The 23,892-nt window shown below is 48.9% G+C and overlaps 1 protein-coding gene across 2 annotated transcripts in view; it reads left to right on the top strand.

Annotated features, from left to right (window-relative positions):
* KCNC4 (potassium voltage-gated channel subfamily C member 4) overlaps positions 1 to 23,892 on the top strand; it is a 45,931-nt gene continuing 22,039 nt past the window's right edge. Inside the window, exons 1-3 of one of the 2 annotated variants that reach the window (XM_090026181.1) lie at positions 1 to 984; positions 12,736 to 13,666; positions 16,874 to 17,059. In XM_090026181.1, the coding sequence (XP_089882307.1) occupies positions 334 to 984; positions 12,736 to 13,666; positions 16,874 to 17,059 (1,768 nt within the window). In that variant the 5' untranslated portion in view covers positions 1 to 333. The remainder of the gene's footprint in view (positions 985 to 12,735; positions 13,667 to 16,873; positions 17,060 to 23,892) is intronic. The other variant, XM_090026180.1, reaches the window with a different exon arrangement.

Below are 23,892 nucleotides of genomic sequence, written 5' to 3'. Positions count from 1 at the left end.
GTCCCGGCTGTGGAGCAGCGGCACAACCCTCCGTCGCTGCTCTGCTCTCTCCCCAGTGCGGATTTACTTGTTGCTGCTTGGTGGATTTGGAGCAGGGGACTTGGGTCTTTAGATCTGATCTCCTTCCTTTGCCGTCTCCCTCTGAAGCAACCACCTGTGCACAGCAGCCCCCTCTTCCCGAGAGGGCTCGATGAGGCAAGCACCGGGCAGAGCCATCTGAGGTTGGGGAGAGAGAAATCTGAGCTCCCCCCTGGCTCTCCCCCACCTCTCTTCCCTCCCAGCTCCTTGCCAGAGGAAGGGTGTTTAGAGGGCATCTCCCGTCCACCTAAATCTATGATCAGCTCGGTGTGTGTTTCATCGTACCGTGGGCGTAAGTCTGGGAACAAACCACCCTCCAAAACATGCCTGAAGGAGGAGATGGGCAAGGGGGAAGAGTCGGACAAAATCACCATCAATGTAGGGGGGACCAGGCATGAGACTTACAAGAGCACGCTGCGCACCCTGCCCGGCACCCGTCTGGCATGGCTGGCTGACCCCGATGCCCAGAGCAACTTTGACTTTGATGGCAAGAGCAACGAGTTCTTCTTTGACCGCCACCCTGGCATCTTCTCCTACGTGCTCAACTATTACCGCACAGGCAAGCTGCACTGTCCTGCTGACATCTGCGGGCCCCTCTTTGAGGAGGAGCTGACCTACTGGGGCATCGATGAGACCGACGTAGAGCCCTGCTGCTGGATGACCTACCGCCAGCACCGGGATGCCGAGGAGGCGCTGGACATCTTTGAGAGCCCTGAGCCTGGGGGAGGAGCAGGGGGAGAGGAGCCAGAGGAGGAAGGGGGCAGGGACATGACCCTCCAGCGCCTAGGCATGGATGACAGGCCACCAGGGGCTGCTGGAGCTGCAGGAGGGGGAGGATGCTGTCGCAGTTGGCAGCCCAAGATGTGGGCGCTCTTCGAAGATCCCTACTCATCCCCAGCGGCAAGGGTGAGTTTGCGAATGACCCCCCTGGGTGGGGAAGGGGAGGGACTGGAGCAGCTGCAGGGTCATGCACATGCACTGGTCCCCCCCCCAGTTCATTGACTCTGCTGTGGATCCACTGGTTCCTCCTTGGCTCCCACCATGGGATGCACTGGATCCACCCCCTTGCACCTCCTCTCTGGGGGATGCACTGCTTCCCCGTTCATCTCCCCTCTTGGCTTGCATCAGTTCCCCTCCTTCATTTCCCCCTGTGCTTGGGAAGAGTTTACTCTACCTGTCCATTTCCCCCATCAGGATGTTTTGAGTCCCTTGCGCACACTTACCCCCTTGAGAAGAATAAGTTTTGTTTCGATCTCCCCAGCCTGCTCCCTCGAACTTCCTCTGCTCCACCCCGCCTCCTGTACCCAGGGTGGGTTTCTGTGGGGCATGGGTATGCATTGGTGGCTTCGGTCTCAGAGCTTGCAAGACCTCTTGCCCTGCCACCATCCCCTTTTCCTCTCCCCCACCCCAGCCAGCACACATCCCAGACAAGGCATTGTCAGGGACAGTCCTTGTCTGCCCAAAGTCCTGGCAGAGTTTCAAAAAAGCTCCAGAGGCAGCAGGATTATTTAGTTCCTCTTGCTGCTTTTTGTGTATCTACACGCCGAGGACAATGTTTAACATCACAGTCTTATAGCAGGGAGTACAGGATTGCAGTGTGTGCTGCTCATGTACATGCACAAGCACACACTGACGAAGACATGCACAACCACCACACACATCCCCACCTCTCTCTCTCTCTCTCACTTCCATGCACACGAATATTATAGATATACACACATCATCCCCATACAAACACACACCCACTCCCATCTGCACATATTAAAAAACACAGAATATACCCATACACAAATATCCACAACATAAACTTCCTCATCTGTACATATTAACACACAACGTGCACATGTCTACATCTGTACCATTAACACACGCATGCAATGCACATGCCCATCCAGGCACTTGAATACACACCAGTATATCCCCTTTTTTATACATCTATTAGCATCCCACCAATGCACATTGCACATACCCATCTATACAGATTGATAAGCACCCAACATGCACACCTCACCGGCAAGGTTCCCTCAAAGCTGCGTGCGTCCACGGCCACGCACGGTTAAGCATCTGGTCTGTCACCAGAACACAATAAACATGTACACAACCTATGCAATTCATCTGTGCGCATTAACATGGAGACAAGACATGCACTCTTTTGTCTGTACACATTCGTCCTTCCCAACAGACACAGTCAGAAACATCCACACACCACACATACACCTGTCCATACATCTCAGTATTCACAACACACGCCCAATGTATGCACATCAACATATATACAACACACCCGCTCATCCATGTATTAAAATAGGCATATATGCAATGTCTATCTGCATACATTAACACTCTAACACCCTAAATCATTAGCACATATCCAGATAACTTACTTTCCAGTTTATACATATTGGTTAACGCATAACATACACCCCCCTCTTGCAAATGGATTAACGCACATTGTCACAACGTACACTTCCCATCCATACATATCAACACACCCCCTCTTGAGTCGGTATTAAACACTCCCACCCATCCAAAGCCATCCCCAGTAGCACAGATGTAGACACAATATGTTCTGACCCAATCCTACTCGTACACCTTTACACCTACACACCTTTGCATACTCATCTTTTTATATATAGTCTTATTCCATTTTTATCTACACAACTCCACTCACTGATTCCCATAAACACGCACTCGCTACCACTTTTATCCATGTCTGCCCATGCAGGCTCATCCCTTCCCCTTCATGCAGTCATTCATACCCAGCTCAAAAATATTGGAAGAACCACTGGGGATCTAAAAAACTGGCTTTTGAGGGTTTTGAGGTGTAAAAGGGAACAGTCATTAAAACAGCTTCCAAGGCCAATCCTGCTCTTGGCAGGAATCACACCCAAGCCCAGAGAGGGGGAGGAGGAGGAGATTGCACCTAGAAAGTTTCCTTTCAACTAAAGAGAAGCCCAACAGACGCACAAGATAGATGTTTAGGGAGCAAAATCTGTTTCCTTGGAAAAGCTTCTGAAGATGTAAGCAAACCACTTTCTCATCTCTGAGGGATCTTTGCTCTTGAGAAATCCCAGAGAGATTAGGACAGAAAACAATCCAGTTGGGGGTTTTTTGGCACTGTGCTTGCTGACTCTTGGAAATACCTCCCCCAGTGCAGGAACTCCAGGTCTGTCTCTAGAGGAGCAGAAGTGGAGCTGCTGCAGCTTAGAGGCTAAAGAGCAGTTGGAATTGAGCAAGTGGCTTGCAAATGCTTCCTTCTTCTCTCCTATAACATTAAGACTTTAGTTAGCATTGGCACAGAAACATTTAGCTGTATTGCACTACAGCTGTAATGATCTTTGCCTCTCAACACTTTCCAGGCTGAGGTCTCCAAGGGTTTTGCAAAAATTTAGGATAACACATGACACTTTTACAGCTGTGGAAACTGAGGTGTGACGCCATTTACTTTGGGTCACACAACATGGATGTTTATTATAGATTCCTAGGTCAGGGATCTGCTTCCTAGCCCCCGCGGTCTATTGGGAGAAGGCTGATGTGGGGTGGCCCAGGCATGGGGCAGTCAGTGGGACAGAGACTATATCCTCACCCAGTATAACCCACTACAGCTGCAATTTTATGGGAGCTTGGGGGCATTTGAACTCAGGGTTTTGATGCTGTCACATCTCTAGCTCATACAGGTCCTTCTCCAATGAGGAAGCTGACCACGGGGCAGTGTAAATCAGTGTTATGAAGTCAGTGATGCTGTGATGTCTTGCATCTATTAAGAATCCAGCCCTGTGTTCATAGCCTGAGAAGCTGCTGGCTAGAGAAGCGTTTATGCACTTGGTGAAAATACAAATGAACGTCCTTCATGGGGAATAGCCTTGCATTGCAGCACTCTGGTGCTGGGGGAGAGGCCGGGGGTGAATGAGTGACTGAAATTTGGGCAATAGCAAGTATAGCTTGAATAAGGGATCCTCCTTGACTTAGGGCCCTCAGCCGGCAGCTGCTGCATCCTGACCCTCCGCGGCTCAGAAATGGGCCGAAGCAAAATGAAACTAAATAGGTTGAGGTGGGATGGGGAGAACAGAGCTGATTAAAAGGGGCCTGTTGCTTAGCTACAGGCCTGTTGCCTGCACCCGTTTTGCCAGTCGCACCACCCCAGCTGATTTTCTTGTCTTGAGAGCCGGCTGCTGCCTCCCGTCTCCCTGTCTGGCTGTGGTACTCTTGCTTCGTCGTGTCAGTCTGTTGCTACAAAGCATAGAGCTATTGCCATAGGGTGCCGTCGTTTTGTCTGTCTCCGTTTTGCGTGGCACAGTTTCCACTTGTTAGACTGTAGCTTGGGTTACTAGGACAGTCGCTGCATTGTCTTGTGCTGCTGTACGACCGGGAACATGTGTTGGCTGCCTTATTTCCGCCCTTCTAGCCCGTGCCTTGCATGTCAAGTTGATCAGCCTTCATTCATAGATGTGACCGGTAATTTGGGATCAGCTGCAGAAAATGAGCCTTCAGATTTGTGTTAAAACACACCAATAAATGGAATTCGTATCTGCCTTGCCACCAGCTGCCTCTGCTGATGTCAGTGTTCAAGTCGGTTCAATTTAGTTCACTGGGAAGCACAGACCCTTTCTTTTCCATCAGCTGTTTCTTTCTGGATGTTTTCAGTGAGCCAAAATAAAACAGTGCTTGGTAATTTTCCAGGCCGCTTCCAAAGAAGCAGTTTGAGCCCATTGTTTTCCCATAGTTGTATAGGTGCACTGCCCAGGTCCAGGGCTGGAGAGAGGCACATGAAGATATTTGAAATAAAGCCATTGTTAAGGAATCGGTCAGGCAAATATGAAGCGTTATGCTTCCGGTTCTCTCTTCGCTCCCTCCAGAAATAACCTTGTTGGGTTACTTTGTTCTTTTCCTTCCCTGGTATCTGTTAGAAGTTACTTCGCTTCCTAGCCTGTAAAATCAGTGCAAATGGGAGGAGATTCAAGCCCATTCACACTAGAGACCTTTTTGCACCTGGCTGTGGAAGGGAAAGTCCTGTCAGATCACAGTGGCGCGATAAGGAGGGAAGAGGAGATCTTCTGAGCAAAGTCACAGCTGTTCTGCAGCATGTGAAGACCCTCACAGCTTTCTCCAGCTATTATCCTATGAACTCTTTTCCACTAGGACCTTTTGGAGAGAGACACGTTTAGGAGCAACAAGCACTCTCCATAGGGATTGCCAGGGGACTGGCATGAATTTCTAAGGGTTTGATCCAGAGGACACCACAAGAAACAATAGACCCACGGTGGGTTTCCAAGCAGGTGCTACAAGCTGTCTTACCCTCCATTTCAATCACTGTTCAAACCCGGCCTGGCCTGGCATGGACAGAAGCTGCTATCATGGATCAGCAATTGAATGGCTTAGCGGAGACCAATTAGCTGTGCAGTGCTATGACAAAAAACACCCCGGGAGTTAAGCCTTTGCATGTGTCTACCTAGCTGTGAGCGGATAGTCTACCAATATCCCCTCACACTTTTATCTGGGATAGAGTCCTTGCAGTGTCCTTGCCTGTCTATAGACATGCAGTGAGGCTGCTCCGACGTACCGGCATTGCCACGCACCAGCAGACTCCAGCGTCATGTGTATCAGTGTCCCCGCACTCAAAAACGGTAGCGGGGCCGCTTTAACTAAAGCTCGTCGACATTTTTGAGTGCAGGGACGCTGATACACATGCCGCTCTGTGCGCTTTTATTAAAGCACTCCCCCACCCCCCGACTCCTGGAGCATGTCTGTAAACACGCTAAGCCCCTGGAGGAGAGACTGAGAGTCTTATTTCTGTCGTTGCTGCATGACTTGATCTCACACGCTTATGCCGCTCCACCCATCTCTAAACCGCGTGTCTCCAGGTTCTTTCATTTTCTTTACCTAGGTCTAATATTTTTCACAGACGAAGCAAGGGGAAGACAAAGTGCTGGCGAGAGAAAGAGAGAGTGAGAGCAGGCTGCTTCCCTCAAGATGGAGATAAGACAGCAGCCTAGCCCCTTGGTACTTAACCTCCTGTTAGATGCTCTGCATTATCTCTGCATTAGCCTAGCAGCGAGGAGGCCTGATGGAAATGAATCTGGCCAAATTGCTGGAGTACACAAACAGCATGCAGCAACCTTGGGGATTTGAGAGGCCTAGCAGAAACCCCTTCTGGAGGAAGGAGACTTGTGCCATCCAGCTGAATCGTAGATCAGAGCCGCTCCGCTTGTAACGGTGGCTACGGTGTTGCTCTGCTCTGTGCTTGTGGGTTGGGGTTATTTTTATGAGCATTTCATTCCCTGTGCCCCCTTGGAGCATAGCATGTGGATCAGCATCTGCCCACAAGGTTCCCCCAGGTATTTAACCTCTCTCCCCTGTGGGGTATGGGCAGCTTCAATGCCCACAGAATCAGAGACCCAAGAGCTCACCCCTGGAGTCCAGCTCCCCCGGCATCGATGCAGAATTGTTCCCTACTGCATTTGGAAGCCAGTCTCCAATGAGGCTTCTGCAGCTTCCCTGGGGCAACTATTTAATGCAGAGGTCTTGACCCTGAGCTGGGTGTAACTTGAGGATAGCAGGCACTGTTTCTAGCTTTGTAGTCTAGACAGGGGCAAAGTTAGAGGTAAAAAGGCAGGAGAAGGTTTCCAACCTCCACCCACAAAATAAGCTCCACCTGCTTTGCAAAGCCAGGAAGCTGTTCTTCAAAGATCGTGCAGATGTTTGAAATGCAACCCCGTGTGCCCTGGCAGGCCTTCTGGGGGAGGCTTTGAAGTCCTCCTGGGCTCCACCAGGCTCCTCCTGGAGATCATAAGTGGTGGGACTCTCTCCCAAGTCCAAGTACTAGGCAATCATGCCACCAGCACGAGTGACTCGCAGTGGACAGGACACAACTTCCCATGTGCTGCCCTGCCTCCTTCCTTTCCCACTTCGGTCAGCAGTAAAGTAGCTAAAACCATGGATGGGGCAATTGCCCTGGTTGGGCATCTGACAGAACATCCCAGCAATGGGAACAAGGCAGAGCATGTTGCTCAGAGCCACTGTTTCAGGCTGTTTGCAGACAATGAGCCTCTCCGTATCATGGCAGTCGACAGGAACTGAATGCTGAATTCCAAGAGCCGCTTTTAAGGGTTTCAGCCTTGAACCTTGACCTTCTGATGTGATATTTTGCTGTCTGGATTCTCCCATGGAGTGACCTCTCTTTGCTCAGCCTAGTTCCTTTTAAACACCAAGCTAAAAAGAGGAGCCCTTTCAAAAATGCTTTGACTTGCTGCTGCACAAAGGTCAGCTACAAGGTAAAGTTTTAAGATGAGAGCATGAGCTGATGTAAAATTGGAGCAGCTGGGTTGACTTCAGTAGAGCTATGTTGATTCCCATCAGCTGGGGATCTAACCCTTCTGTTTTTAGATGATGGCTATCTGCTGCAGCTGGTTTGGCTCTCAGCTGCACTGGTCCTTAAGCCAGCCTAGGGCCATTGTGTAAGCAGTTATTTCAAATATACGCCTATGTGAGAGTGCAAAATTGGGGTCTAGCGCACTGTTTTCTCTGTTTCTTTCTTAATCTTCCTTTCCTCTCATTCTTTCTTTTTGACCCCTGAATCTTTGGTGCCTGGTTCTGATCTAAGTTATACTCCTACACTATGGGAGTCATTCCTTTCAAAGTCAATAATTGTGGGTCGGCTGTCAACGTGAGTTGGCCATTTACTTCAGAAGTGCTATGTGAATTTTCACAACTGATGATGTAGCTCAATATAATTGCGCTGAAGGGGAGGAAGGTCAGAATGAGAGCTACCTGTCTTTAGCTGGCACATGCCCTCCATCCTCTTCTTCAGTGTGCTGTAGGGCAGGATCTTGCCCTTTCAATGGTTCTGATCGCTGGCCACGCAGGGCACATCCAGACGAGCGTGCACCTGAAGTCTGCGGTGCTGCAGACCTATCTGGGGCACCACAAACTGCATGTGCCGCACATGCAAGCATTTGCCACATTGCTGATTTGCAGTGCAGTGCGGGTTTTTTGACACCAGGAGATCCCGGCATTAAAAAAACCACACCTGTACAAGAAAAAAGTGGGGTGATGCATGCTTCAGGCAGTGCACGCTGGCACCACTGGAGCCTGGCTAGCCAGAGGACAGTCCAGCTGCTGGCCAGGCTCTGCATACCTGGATCACTGCTGCTGGAGCCCCAGAAAGTCCCCAGGTAAGGATGCTGGGGACAGCCTAGGTGCTGGCCCCAGTCTTCCCTACCCCACCTGGGGCAACTTGCCACGTGCCAACTAGCAGCGGCACAGCTATATTCCTGCTTGGGGGGGGGATACATCCACAGTGCCACACAAGGCAGCCAAGAAGAAATCACTGCCTTTGCCTTGATGAGCCCAGAATGGGGTTCCTGGAGTCTGGCTGCAGGTCTTCTCAGCCATCCACAGGACTAAGTGCTTGATGTTTACGGCCAACCCTTCTGCCGGCGTGACTCAGGACGGCTCCATTGTAATCAAGGCTGATTCACTCCAGCTGAGGATCTGGCCTGTAATTTTTGACTGTCTAGCAATGCTGCTGTCCGAGGCAATAAAGATAGTTCAGAAAAGCAGGAGAAGATCCAACCACAAAACTGGACCGATTCCCTTGACCAGAAGACAGGGAACACTCACAAGGTCTGATCTTGTTTCTGCTGTGATTGGCAGAAGTTTTGCCATCAACTCCAGTGGGAACAGAGTCCTGCTTGTGGTATATTAAGAGTATCAGATCCTGGAAAGCTAAAGGCTTGCCTGAGCTTTTTATAGAGGAGACAGGAGAAGATACAGGAAAGCTTTCCAGGTAGCAGCTTTTCTGTTTGGGGGCTCTCACTGGTGCTCTTGGGAACAGATTCTCTGCATAACGGACTCTCCACAAGCTCATCCTGGCAGGAATGAGGCCTGAGTGTGATTAACTAAGAGAAAAAAACCCCCAAACAAAGTATTTCTGCTAAAGAGCATTTGATTTCCATATTATATTGGGCCTCTTTTCAGTTGCTTGTACTCAAGGTGAAGCAGGTCTTAACTGCTGTCTTAGCTAGGGTGCTGTGCAAAGCCTTTGAACCTAGCAACTAAAGGGTTAAATGTTGGTATCTAATGTGCAAGGATTAGAGAGGAAAGCCAAGTTCCTCCTATGGACCTGATGTTGAACAGGGCTTGTTATCCAAAGGATAGCTGAAGCCATGACTCATAAACCAGGAGCATCTAAGGGAAGGTATCTGCTGTGGGCATATACAATTAGTGGATTAATGCCCTAGTCCCAGCATCAGCTCCGCTCTGCTAATTGATGCATTGCCTCTGCCATTCTCATCCATTTCCACCTCATCATCTTGCTCAGAGCTGGTGGTGCAGATGTGAAGAGGGGGCAGCCTCTTCGTGCACCTTTTGTGTGCACGCCTGGATACAAGGTCTGGCTAGACTGATCCTCAGTATAATCTGATTGCAACCACCTGAGACTCCCCAGCGTGGTCTCCCTTTCGAGACAGGGTCTGACCAATCTCAGCAAGTCCTTCCGCTAGAATTACAAACCTTGTGGGGAAGCAAAAAAGCACCTCTCTATATCAGAAACTTTTAAATCTGAAGAAGTGAATGGCACCGCTATCAGCTCTGGCAAGAGACGTAGCATTTGCATGAATTGCAAACCGAGGCTTTTTTAATTGATGCTGTTATACCAGCCTGAATTCATAATGGACACTTGCACAGAACTGTTGCTACAGCCATTTTCATAAACTCCATCATAACTCCGGCAGCTGCTGCAATCTGACACACCCTGCAGCCATGCTGCATTGTAGCACTTGTAAAAGATTCTGTATCGATGGCCCAGGAAACCAAAGTCCATCATCTCTCCCCAGAGCAGCTGGGGTGTGAGTAGGGTAAGCTTCCTGGCACATAGTCCACTGAACTTTTCTGGGGCTGGGTGGAGGGCAAGGACTGAGGAGAGGCCTCAGCGGGTGAAAATCAACAAAGCTCAATAGAGCTATTTTAGATTTAGTGAGGCCATGCGCATTTACATGCTTGAAGCTCTCTCTCACCTTGTCTAGAACTATTCGGCACCTCGTCTTTTTACTGAGGTTGCCAGGTGTGATTTGGACAGATGTTCCCTAGGAAGTTTGTTGCACGCATGGCCTTCTGGCTGGCACACCAGACTGTGGTGCAGGAGAGGTGCGTTCCAGTCCTCTTCACTTGTGTCTCAGTTTTCCCATCTGTAAATGGGGTTAATGATACTGGCCTGCTTTGGGATCAACTGATGACAAGTGCCAGGTCTTTTTATTAGACAGCTTCAGATTTAGATTTTTTTAGATAGCATCAGTTATCTTAGGTACCTGATTCTCTACTGGCCTGGGGTCAATTGGCTCCACTGGAGCTTCAGTGCTGAGGCTGGATTTGAACCAATGCCCAGTAGAAGAGGGTAAGGCTTGTGTGGACTTTCAGATACTAGCAGCTCCAGCTCAAGCAGCTCGAGGCTATGACCAGAGTTTCCAGTGAAACCAGATCTAGCAGTCCTCTTTGCTCTCAGTGCAGGGGTGGTTGCATGTGTTTCATAGATTTCATAGACATTCAGGCTGGAAGGGACCTCGGGAGAGCATCGAGTCCAGCCCCCAACCCCAGGGGCAGGAAGTCAGCAGGGATCGCAGGATCCCAGCAAGATAGGTATCCAAATGTGTCTTGAAGACGTTCAATGTAGGCACTTGAACCACCTCCGCTGGCAGGCTGTTCCAGACCTTGGGGGCTCGGACAGTAAAGAAATTCTTCCTTATGTCCAGCCTGAAACGGTCTTGCAGGAGTTTGTGACAGTTCGACCTCGTCATCCCTTGGGGCGCTCTGGTGAACAGACGTTCCCCCAGATCCTGGTGGTCACCCCTGATAAACTTACAGGCGGCCACCAGATCACCCCTGAGCCTGCGCTTTTCCAGGCTGAAGAGCCCCACGGCTCTCAGCCTCTCTTCATAAGGTCTGTCTGTTTGTTTGTTGAGGAGGTTGAGATGAGAGCTGGTGGTAGCTGAGCTCTTCAGAAATGTCAGCCTCCACTGTGGGAGCTGAGTCCTGAATTTACTGGAGGGTGGGCCCCTGGACTCGGACTTCAGTGGGGGTGCCACAGTTCATACCAGCTAAGGATCTTGCCCATTGTCCTAGCAAAGGACGAGCCAAGGTTCTCCTAATTATAACTCAGGGTGACCACTAAGTGCTTGGGCAGCCTTTGGGTAAGGACTAGTTATCTCACCATGCCATCACCCTTTGCAATTTAGCTGGTTGACCTATTAATGATAACGTGAATATTAATTTCTCATTGGAACTAACATGAATAACACATAGGAGAAAAATAGAGGCACAAATTAACTCAGGGTACTTCCTGTGCAGGGTCCTAGGTGTGGGGCTAGCTTCTTCCTTGTTATTTGAAGTAGCTGGTGGAAAGCTGGGGAGAACTAGGCCTCCTTGCAGAGATTATATCACATCCAATCCCACTGTAAGCTTCCCCCAAGCATCTCTGTGTCTCTACCTTACTCTTGACCCTAAGTGGTCCCTTCATCTTTGGGGCTGGGAGTAGAGTATGGCCAATTCAGCTGCTAGCAGGGCCGGGGAATGGTGGCTGTGCTATACAGAAGCCTATTCCTCAGGAAAAGGACTAAGAGCTCCCAACAGGTGCCCAGGCTGGTTTGCAGGGGCAGACCCTGTAGTAATATCTTTTTGGCCTTGGAGGACTTGAGCTTTGCCACCATGGTTTAGTACCTTGTGTAGCTCGGAGCCAAGCTATCTGCCCCCACAGACAGTGGTCATTTTTATTTTGAGAACGTTTATCAAAGTGGGCACCACGACCAGTAGGTGGGACACCACTGACAGGTAGAGTTAATTCTCTAAGGGCCAGAATCTGTTCCACATATTAGGATTGAAATGGACTTAGGCTCCTAAGTGTGATTCTATCCTACCCTGTTCAAGTACCTAAAAAATCACTAAACCATTTGCTTTCATAATAAACCCTCATCTTACCCTTAATGCTGAACCACAAAAAAGTAGCGAGGAGGAGGAGGAGGAAAAGCCCACCCCCACCTGTTGCATTAACTGCATTTCAGGCACTCAAGCAGGATCATATTTAGGATCCTAAGGTCACTAATACACCCAACAGGAGGAATAGAAGCTGCCCTAAATGTTTCTTGGGAATTTTCTCTTTGCCAATGACCTCTCGCAGGGAAAGCGTCTCTCTTCTACTTCGATGGGATAGCTGGAGAAGATGAGGTGGGGGGCTAGAGCCGTGTGTGCATGTTTATAAAACATGTGGGGCAGAAAGAACATTGTGGAGCTGCATCTGATCCCCCAGGTCTGAACACGGCAGGCATCTTTCCTCAGCTTTATACGAGTGGGAAGGGAATCCAATTTCCCTTTCTTGACCTCATTTTAATATCTGCAATACATGCATTAGATAGAATGCTAAGCTCTTTTAATTCACATTAATCTCTTTACTTAATGTGTAACTTCAACTATATGCATGCGTAGGTAGTTATCCTTGCCTACATAATTTCTTAATCCGTGCATGCATTGCCTTTTCTTGACCCCCTCATCCCCATATAATACTCTTGTACCTTGGTTTTCCACTGCAAAGTTCCTACCATTATTACACCCAAGTCCTCTCCATCCCACCTGCAACATCCTCCTAACCACTGAATTCATTTCCTCCTGCAGGTGGTTGCCTTTGCCTCGCTTTTCTTCATCCTGGTTTCCATTACGACCTTCTGCCTGGAGACACACGAGGCCTTTAACATAGACGTCAACGTGACTGAAACACTGGTGGTTGGCAATACCTCTACAATCCTGCTGACACGCAAGGTGGAGACGGAGCCCATCTTGACCTACATTGAGGGAGTCTGTGTCCTGTGGTTCACCCTGGAGTTCCTGGTGCGCATTATTTGCTGCCCAGATAAGCTGGTCTTCATCAAGAACCTACTCAACATCATTGATTTTGTGGCCATCTTGCCCTTCTATCTGGAGGTAGGCCTCAGCGGCCTGTCCTCCAAAGCTGCAAGGGACGTGCTGGGCTTCCTGAGGGTGGTCCGTTTCGTCCGGATCCTTAGGATCTTCAAGTTGACGCGACACTTTGTGGGGCTTCGGGTGCTAGGCCACACGCTCCGGGCTAGTACCAACGAGTTCCTGCTGCTCATCATCTTCCTGGCCCTAGGGGTCTTGATCTTCGCTACCATGATCTACTATGCCGAGAGGATTGGGGCCAAGTCACTGGACCCCAGAGGAGGTGATACGCACTTTAAGAACATCCCCATTGGGTTCTGGTGGGCAGTCGTCACCATGACAACACTGGGATATGGTGACATGTACCCCAAGACCTGGTCAGGCATGGTGGTGGGGGCACTGTGCGCGCTCGCTGGGGTGCTCACTATTGCCATGCCAGTGCCCGTCATCGTTAACAACTTTGGGATGTATTACTCACTGGCTATGGCCAAGCAAAAGCTCCCAAAGAAGAAGAAAAAGCATATACCCCGCCCAGCCCCACTGGACTCCCCCGCCTACTGCAAGTCTGAGGATAACTCGCCCCGCAGCAGCACGCAGAGCGACACTTGCCCCCTGGCAACAGAGGAGGTGGCAGAGAGGAAACGAGCAGGTGAGATGCAAAACCCCAAGGTACATAAAGCCTGAAGCGGGAGGGAACAGGTGACAGGTACGTACACCCAATCTAGATTTCATAGATTTCTAGGGTTGGAAGGGACCTATTAGCTCATCGAGTCCGACCCCCTGCTCTGGGGCAGGAAAGAGTGCTGGGGTCAAGTAACCCCAGCCAGTTGCTCGTCTAATCTCCTTTTAAACTCTTCCAAGCTAGGGGAAAGCACCATCTAGTACCTTACAATGGCTCTGGGATGGATTCTGCTCCCAGTGCTACATCTGATGGTCTGCCATGGTTCCAAGGGAGCTGCTGCAGATTCAGCCCAGGTGTAAGAGCAGAATACGGCCCTGATGCTACCACTTCTGTGAGATGCTGTTGCAAGAAGGGCCAGAGGCAGCCAGGTGGCTGACTGCTCTGTGCTGTACCCAAGTGGCCAGAGGCTCCGGTGATTTCAGCATTATGAGAAGCAGGTAGGGACTGAGCTGAGTGGGCCTAATTCTGCTCTGACAGGGATAAAGATCAAGGCTAAGTCTACTGGACTTGACCTTCCCCTCTTATTCACCTGGTAGCAATCAGGAGCACTGTTATTGGGACAACTTCCCCTCCCTCTCTCCTCCACATGAATTAGGTGGGATCCTCCTGGATCTCACTCATAACTGTAAACTGGGAGTAAACACAGTGGGATAAGGGGTCCTTTTACTTCCCCATGTGTAAATGAGAATTAACTGTCAGGCCATATTCCTGTCCCAACCTGGTCTAGGTCAGGAGTAACTCCACTGGGTCAGAGTCCCTGCTCATGCACACTTGTGTAAATCATGAATGACTGCATCAAATCATGATCTCCTTTTGTTTCTTATGCTGTAAATCAGGAGTAACTTTACTGGTTGTAGAGAAGAGAAGACTGGGGGGAGGGATGGGAGACCATGAAAACAGCCTCCCAGAACCCAACAGCCTGGTATAAAGGGGATGCTGGTCAAGTCTTCTCCATCACTACTGAAAGAAAGATGCAATTAAATCAATTTATTCTGCAGCAAGAGGCTTATGTTGGTATTAGGAAAACCTGCCTAATGTAGGGGAGTAAAACAGTGGAAGAGCCATAGGGAGGTTGTGGAAGCTCCTTCACTCGAGGTGTTACCGATCAGGGAAGCAAACATCTGCTGAGGCTCGGCCAGCGTAGAGGGTTGGACTAGATGATCTCCTGAGGTCCCTTCTGAGTGTGCCCCACGTGCTAGCTAGCAGCTAGCCTGAGAAGATCAGCTTCTAGCAAGCATTGTGTTCCAGTATTTGAACTGCTACCATGCGGTATGCTGGCATCTTAGCAGCTGGCATGGCCTGCAAGGTGCCTGATTAAATGGCCAGTTCAAGCCTTGAGTCCGTCTCCTGGTAGCTAATCTATCCCAGCTTGATTGTTCCACCACGCTCCATTTACATGGCTAGTTTGGGCTCGTTCCACTGACCTCATGTCTATACTTTACTGAGCCAGCTGGGTCTCCTTGCTGGGTCCTCCAGCCTCAGTGGGCCACATGGAAGCTGTACTGTTGAGGAGCCAGGGGCAATCTAAACCATGGCACCCTGGTGGCATGTTTTACAGAGTCAGAAGAAGCAATTTCTCATGCGGTGTCTCCAGAGCACAGTCTGCCATCAAAGGGAACGAGATGCAGCTGGCTCCTGATCTGTACGGCTTCTCAGCGCCAGTGCTTTTCAGCAGCGAAGCTATGTGTAGCTGCTTCCCAAGGCCTTGTGCATCTCTGGGGTTTCTTGCTGCAGGTGCTGACTGGCAAAGAAAGGTGTTCTGGGCCCTCCGTGGGAAAATGCTGCTCGTGGCAGAGAAGAAATTCAGATTCCTTTGTTTCTCCAGGAAAAAAAAAGCCACCAAATGTTCCTGCTAGAGAGCATCCTTCCCACCCAATAGTGGCTCTCACAGAGCTGCCAGAAGGAGGGGAGCTATCCTCAGCCGGTGTCAAGAGAAGCAACAACATTGGCCCTGAAGGAGCGTCGCCGATTTGCAGGAGCTGAGAGTCCAGGCTGGGATGGCTGTCTCCAGTTCTGGATGTCAAAAGCAAATGCATTCAAATCATGTTAAGAGCTTAGCCTCCAGCTTAGATTGGAGCCTTGGCAGTGGGACCCCTTCCACCGAGGCCACCGCTTCCAATCTGTCTAGCCCAGCAGTGAGGGAAAGAGGCAGCAAATGGGCACAAGAGCAGGCTGGTGGGACCTAGATGACATGAGCCTGCTGGGTCTCTGCCCAGGTCTGAGTGGGTATGTGTCTGCATTGCTAAACAGCAAATTTAATTGGCATTAGGTGGCCTCTGTGCTGGCAGTTTCAGCAGAGACGCCAAAGATGGAATGGGCCACAGTGGCTGAATTTCCTTTGGCCCAAGTGTTGATGCCATTCAGTTCATGGTTGGACATGCAGCATGATGGGAACTGGTCTGGTGGCAGCTATCTATGGTGCACCTGTCTTGCACCAGCACTGAATTCACACAGCTTCTCAGGGGTCATCCCCGTCAGCTTCAGTGAGCGATCCCATCTCAGGATCTGGGCCTGCTTGTGTTTGCTGATGGGTGCATGGTAGTGCCTGCTTGATGCCTCTTGTACTTGCCCGTGTTTACATGCACTACAGTGGTATTTGAGAACCTCGGCTGAGCTCCATGTGTTTGCTTTGTAACTCCCTTGTTTCTACATGCTCACAAACATTTACTTTTGGACTGAAGCTTTGTGAGCCTCAGACCCAGTCCTCAGTAAAAGTCCGCTGGGTGCAGCCCGGGGCATATGCAAAGGAGCCGGCTGTCGTCCCCAATTCCGCAGGTGGCGGTTTGATCCCCAGTGTAATTTAGAGCAGCTCTTGGAGCTGATCAAGGACTCACCTTTTGATCAGTCCTGAACAAAACCTGCTGAGGGCCTGAACAAAACTGCTCTGATCAGCTTGGAGATAGCAGAGGATGGAATTGCCTGGGGAATAGGCCATCAGTCCCATTGACCTCAGACGTGGCTCAGTTCCTCTCTCTCCCTTTAGACTGGTCCCTTCAGGTCAGGGCTAGGGGATCCCAGTTTGGGCAATGTTCAGGGGAATGTTTCTGTAGCTAGTGGGCAGCCATCTGCAAGGCCTTCTTATAGCCAGTGGCAAGAGCCTGGATCTCGGCAGTTTCCTTAGAGAATATTTAATATTTTTCTTAATTTTTCTCCTCCTTAACCCTGCCTCTGAAGACTCCAAGCAGAATGGCGATGCCAATGTGGTGCTGTCAGATGAAGAGCAGCCCCTGTCACCATCCAACGAGGAGAAAAAGCCCATGAGACGCTCCAGCACCAGAGACAAGAACAAGAAAGCGGCAACGTGCTTTCTGCTGACTGCTGGGGACTTCTCCTGTGCAGCTGATGGTGGCATCCGGAAAGGTATGGGCGAGACCTAGAGGCACTTGGTAACTGGAGAGAGCCCAGGCAGGGAAGGGGGAGGACAGAGGAACAAGTACAGATGCATGAGGTTGGTTTTCCATGGGGGGGCCATTTCCAGCTGCTTTCCCATTGGTTCTCCTCATTGCGGTCCCTTTTGAAGAAAAGAAAAATGTGTCTTTTCTGGGGACAGTGCATTCCCTGCCCTTCTCCTGCCAGTGCTGTCCCTGGAGCCCCATGCCTGTAGCCATGGTGCATTATGCACGCACTGTGCTGCTGAGGCGAAGCAACCTACCCATCACGTGTGTACAGCTCTTCAGTAATGAATGCCAAAGTCCATCCGTAAGATGTCATGTGGCCATGAGCTTTTGGCCTTCTACGCCTCATCTTTTAATCTTGCTCTACAGATGTGTGCTGTCCTGGCACTGTGTTTGCCCAGTGCTTCCAGATGTGCCTTACATCTGTCTGAGACCCCTTTCTTTTCATTGTCCTATATGGCTTTTGTTCTTTCACTTCTTCTATCCATCTCTATGACAACACTGCACTTTTCTTGTCCCTTGTTCCCCTCTTTCTATACTTCTATTTTCTATACTTTCTACTTTCATTACTGGAATTCCTTTGTAGTCTTCCCATACTTCACATCCTAGGTTTTAAATTTCCACCAAAACCCACCAGGGTTTTTCCAGCTGAATCTAATTATGTCTTCCCATACTGCACTAGCCAAGGAGCCAATAAAGTGAGTTTTAGGTCCAGTTAGCTGAACCAGTCTGGCTATTGTACGTCCATTGGTTTTACCTGGGGCTCTTTCTACTCTAGCCCATTAGACTAGCATGTGGTATGCTGCTGTTTCATAAGCACATTCTGCAAAGAGCTTAACTGAGAACTGGGAAAATGAATGAAATGGGGAAGTTTCTCTTTTCTATCTCATGAGCCATATAAACAGACTTCTCTTCTGGCTGTGTTTTCTTTCACTGGGTTTTGAGCTCAGAAGCTCTAAACAACAGCTTAGGTCTTTAAATCTCAAACTGAGGCACCATAGTTTAATCTCCCCCCTCCATCTTGCACAGTAAAACACTGTAGTTGAGAGCTGGGCTGCTCCTGCCTTCTCGGTAACATGTAATTTCAAGGCCTAACAGCTCTGCTTATTCTCATGTATCCCACTTGTCAGGGCCATTGTGTATTGTGCATCCACCTCTGTGCCAGATCCAGAGAGCAGATGAGTTTGGTATAGCTTTCAGCCAGGAGTCCTGACACATTAGCTCAAGCAGAAAAGATTCCTGCTTTCAACTCCAGAGGGTCACAGCTCAGTCCTTGGTGCCGGCTAACAAGTTGGCTGTCACACGAGCATCTCTCGCGTCAGTAAAGATGGGGTCAAGCCGGCACTGTGGTGCGTCCAGGGGTGGGGAGCTGTGAGCTGCTTCACAAGCGCCCTTTTCTCTTGTAGTCTGAAGGGCTAACTCAGCAGCGAGTGTCTTGTTCCTGTGATCTCTTAGGACAAGGAAGAATCATCTGCCCTTGCTGAGGCTGATTGAGCTCTGAGGGCTTGGGAACAGCACTGCCCAACCAGTGGTAAATGCAGTGCGAGTGTACTGAGGCCAGTCCCTTGCAGTACAGGGACCCCTGACTTGCTTTGAATTTACTTTACCATCATCCCTATTGCTAAACCCACACTAATAAGAGACACTGGGCAAAGCTGTCAGCCAATCGTGGTAGTAGCAACCAGATCCCTCCAGCACCTCCAGCAGAGACTGGCATTGGAAAGGGTCTTTGGAAGACCATTCAATTGTTCTTCCCTAATGCGAAGATTAGGGACCAGATCTGAAAACCACAGAAGTCAATGAGCCTTTACATTGGTTTCACTGGACTTTGGGCCAGGTCTTGGGTCAGTTAGGACACTGGCAGATGATAAGAGAGATCAGATTTATAATGTGTGGTACTTCTGGGCATCCATAAGGGGAAACTCAGAGATGCTTGATTGGAATATTTTAGTAGTTTTTGGCACTGGTAGAAAAACGTCACTTTTGTTTCACAGGTAATTTTCAAAACTGCTTACTAAAAAACTTCCAGCTATTTTTTTTTTTTTAACATTTTTCTGATTAATGCCCCCCCCCAAAATATTTTCAGTTTTCCAAGCCTGTTTTTGGCGAATCCAAAGACTTAAAAATTCCAGCAATTCATCTTGAGAAACAAGTGACAAGTCTTCATTTAATTAAGCCTTTGAGGGGGATGAGCGCAGTAAATATTTCCACAAAGAAAAGTTTCCAGCTTTTTGGAGCAAAATAAACCATTTTTGCCAAATTTTTACTTTGGTCCAATTTTACTTTGGTCCAATTTTTACCTTTTTTCAATGCAAGGTTGCTGTTGGAAGACCATCTTCCCTCTAAGCAGGGCCACCTGGTCCCAGAGCAGCACCAGCTGCAAGCACTGAGCTGATGGGCTGCAGAGCCAGCTGGGCCGAGTATATAAGTCCAGGCCCTTCAGTTAAGCTCTTGCTGCTCAAACTGTAAGTACAATACAATTGTAAGAAGGCCATAGTTATTCTTGTGGAGTGTGGGCCTAGCCAAGTACCTGAGATCTGGACCAGTGGTTGAGGCTATGACAAAAGGCGAAATGTCAGAGTCACATTTCTAATCTAATATGATATCTGTATTCATAGTCCGGGCCTCAGGTCAGGAGCAGAACAGGATAAGCCGGGCCAAGATAATGGGGTCTGGAGCTGGAGCCAGGCTGAGATCCTACAGGGTGTGAAGGATGAGACTGCAATGAGGAAATTGCACCAGGCACTATAGCTCTTCGACTTCCTGACTAGTTGGGGAAGGCAAGAAGTTTAAGTTTACAGGACAGGAAGTTAAAAAGCTGGTTTTAGCCATGTCCACAATCGGCATGCATTAGAAAAACTAGGATTAGTCAGTCTGGGGAAGACCAGACTGAAGAGGGATTTGATGACAATCTTCAAATACAAAGAGGTTTATTCTCAAGAGGGTGCTGATCAGTTGTTTCCTGAGTCCCCGAGAGGCAGACTGAGAAGTAATGGGCTTAAATTCCAAGCAGGCAGATTTGGAGATTTGGGTTAGATATTACAAAGCCCACTCTACCTTTCAGAGTGGTTAAACCCCAGAATAGATTATCTCAAGCAGTTATGAAACCTCTGGTATTAGAAGTTTTTAAGTACAGGTTAGATAGAAATTTATCTGCGATGGTGCAGATTAGTCACAATTCTGTCTTGACCAGGTCTTATGAAAAATGGTTATTTTGATTATTGATTCATGTGGATGGTTCTGTCTGCACACTTCATCGTTTAGATGCACACATGAATTTCTCAGGCTTGACCCTAAACTGAAATGCAGACACCCCCAGGGTAGGACCTGGCATGCTTACAGCCTGAGCAATGTTACAAGACTGCTCCAAAACACAGAAAGTATTTACAAGATGTAGCAGGAGCCACAGGGAGATGGAGTTAGAACGAGTGTAATTATTATTCACATTAGCTGGGCCCCAGAGGGCTGAGCTCCCTCCTTTGGAGAAAAGCTCTATGAGATAACATGAAGTCATTGGCAGTCAGGGCATCTTTTTAACAGCTGATCAAAAAAACAGAACCTCATTAGCTTCACCTCTCCTATCCACCCTATTGGGACACTGATTCACAACCAAATCCATGCAAAGAGCACCCACCCTTCTGACTCACTGTTTCCTGGAGATCCCCCAGTCAAGTACAGCCCTAGCCTGGCCCTGCTTGACTTGATCACAGTGTAGTGCTGCATGCAAACCTCAAACACTGCATTTTTCAAATCTCCAACAAGACATCTAGCCCTTCTGGTCAGAAGTTCAACTGGTAGCTGATGGCTTGGGAACTGTCAAAGACACCCTACGAGCATGTGCCTCACCCAGCTTCCTTAGCTAGGCCAGTCAGTTTTGTGTTCAGACTTTCCAGACAGTTTTGATTCCTCTTGAACAGGCTTCACAACCTTAACAGACCAACCCAAGGCAAGACCCAGCACCTTCCTTCAGGCAGTATAGGAGGAACTGCTTGGATTCGGGGCTTCCCCCTCCCCCTGGAGTTTTTAAACCCTCTTTATGGCTCTTCCTTCATTAGCTTGTATCAGCCCCAGCTGGCTCCCAGTCTCTCAGCCAGGCAGACTATTAGCTGCTGAGTACTTGCAGCTGGGTAAAGGAGGGCAAAGCACCTCTTTACACACCCATTGGAAAAAAAACCCAAACCCTGCTTTCTTCGTTCTGCAGGGTATTAAACTGATACATCTCAGAATATATCTTCACTGCGCAGTTAACCTGAATAAGTAAAGCTTGGGTCTGAGCATCTAGGTCAGCCTCACATGGGGAGTGCAAAAGTCCTACTTGCTTTTTTGTGTCCTTCCTGTTTCAGCACATGTGCATGGGTGTTGGGGCATATCCTGTGCTCAGACGGTCTAGGATCAATTATGAGAGACCTTGCAGTGGGATTGTGGGAAGGTTATTGGAGCCCTGTCCACAGTTGGGTGATTTGTCTTGCACCCTCACTGCAAAGCAAGCAGGTTTCGGTGTGAGTTCAAGCAGAACTGGGGCTCTGCCCCATATCCAAAGATTAATAAACTAGACTCACTTAAAGCTCCTCCATACCCAGGTCAGAGGCATTGCTGGTGGGTGATGGGATAGTGGAAAACTAAACCCAGGTAACCACATGGCTTACATTTGCAGTGAAGGAATAGCTTCAGGGGATCAAGATGGATGTTTCTCGTCATACTTTGTGACATACGTTTAGCTTGGAGATTAGTGACTGTTCCTATTAACTGCAGCCTTTGCTTCATGCATTGTTATTTAAAGTGGGTCCTTTAGACAGGAGCAGAGAAAGGACAGGGCTAGATATGCCTAGCAGGATGCTTTGTATGTCGCATCACAGCTAAGACCTTCTGACTCTGGATGATCATAGGTGCAGAGCAAAGTCCCTCAATCAGCTGTGGCAGCTCAGCTATTTGGAAAACAGACTGTATTAATCTCCTGTTGAGGCTGTCTGTACTGGTACTGGACATGCTGGCAGTGCTTCAGATTGAGATTGCTTTGGTTCTCAGCCCAGTTCACTGACAGCCATCTGTCAGCTTCTGGGGCAGGTACTTGTGTTGTTACAAGCGGAGGAAATCGGGGAGATTGGGTTCTGCTTGGAAGTATAACGCACGTACTGGCATTCGACATGTTTTGGTCCAGATTCCAGGAGAACTGATTCGGGCACGGTATGGTTTATTTCAGGCAACTAGAAGAATATAGTTCTTCTTCCCATGAGCCCCGGCAACCAGTTTCCCAGCCTCCACGGCAATCTCCTTTCTACACTGCAAAGCTCATCTGCACTGAGCCCACCCTAACATAAAGGAGGGACTCTTTGCTTGTCTCACGGCATGACCTGCCTTCCTTGCCCATGTAGATGAGGTGTATGAAACCATCTCATCTGCAGAACTGGGGACTTGCTCTTCTCCCTCCCCAAAGTGTGTGCCTACCTCTGCATCTGCTTGTGACTGCACATCAATGTTGGCATGCACGTATACCTTATTGTGGACTCTGAGAGTGTATTGCTGATTCAAATCCCTGGTCTTTTGTTGAGCTAAATGCTAAGAATTGTGGAGGGACTGTCCTTTTGGGAAGTCTAGAAGTCCTTCCAGGCAGGTCGTTGGGTGTAAGGGTTTTGAAGTAACCACGTCGGTTGGAGAGAACTAGCTACAGGCAATCGGTTAGAAGCAAGGGCTCTGAGCAGTGATATAATAGAGTTGTCTCCCAATTATATCCCTCTCCTGTAGTTTGTAATATCATTAAGTTTATCTTTTTCCTGAAAGTCTGACTAAGGCTCCTCTGCTGAATTTACAAATGTCAAATTGAGGACGGTATGGTAGGATACACTGTAATTCTTCAAATGGATCCGTTGGCATTTTCCATTGACTAGATTATGGGTAGAATTTAACCCCCTACCCTTCTACACCCCTACTATGTATTGGGTAAAATTAACTCCAGATGCATGGCAGTCGGTTGGGGGGGTCTGGCAATGTCATGGACCCTGCAGACCATGTCTCTTTGGGTCCTTGAGGCTAGCATTGAGCTGTCAGTTTGGAGCTCTGCCCTGATATCTAACAAGAGACTCCAATTTAGTCCTGTTGTCCTTTTTTCCTCAGCTCAGTGAGTCAAGCAGCAGAGAATTTTTTCCTCTTAGTACATCTGAGTGAATGTGCGTGTGGGGAATGCAGGAGTGGGTGTGTTGGTGTGTATATACAGATGCTCGTGTGGATGAGAACGTTACACGTGTTGGCGAGTGTGCAGGCTTGAGCTAACGGAGCATATCAGAAGCCTGCAAACATTTCTGCATGTCTACCTGAAATACATACAATCTGTGTGCATGGGTTAATATTGGTTGCCATGTGGGTGTAGTGATTATATATGCATTTTTTGCATGAGTGTATATGTATGGATGTAAGTGGCCAATGGGATCTGGAGTGCATGAGCTAATGCAGCCCTCCATCCTTGTGTTGTCCAATACAAGTGCGTGTCTGTGTGATGACGCATCCATCATCGTGGATCAATACATGGACACCAGGATGCAATAAGTACTTGCAGGTGGATCTTCTGTGTTGCTATGATGCTAATTCCCATGGGAAGAGACCACTGAGGTGCATGCTGCCCCAGTCGCTCTGTTTATAAAGTGCCTCCACACAGCTCCTTGGCAACAAACCCATTTTTAAACCAATTAGGGTGACCTCAGTTAGCACCTATATGGGTTGCCGGGAAACCACTCTTACTAACTAACAACACCGATGGCAATCAGTGTAAAAGAATCCTCCAGTGCTTTTGCAGCTTTACTTCTG

The sequence above is a fragment of the Crocodylus siamensis genome, chromosome 13 (assembly GCF_052110815.1).
Source record: "Crocodylus siamensis isolate JL-2025a chromosome 13, ASM5211081v1, whole genome shotgun sequence".
Lineage (NCBI taxonomy): Eukaryota > Metazoa > Chordata > Crocodylia > Crocodylidae > Crocodylus > Crocodylus siamensis.
This window is presented reverse-complemented; position numbering and strand designations above follow the sequence as displayed.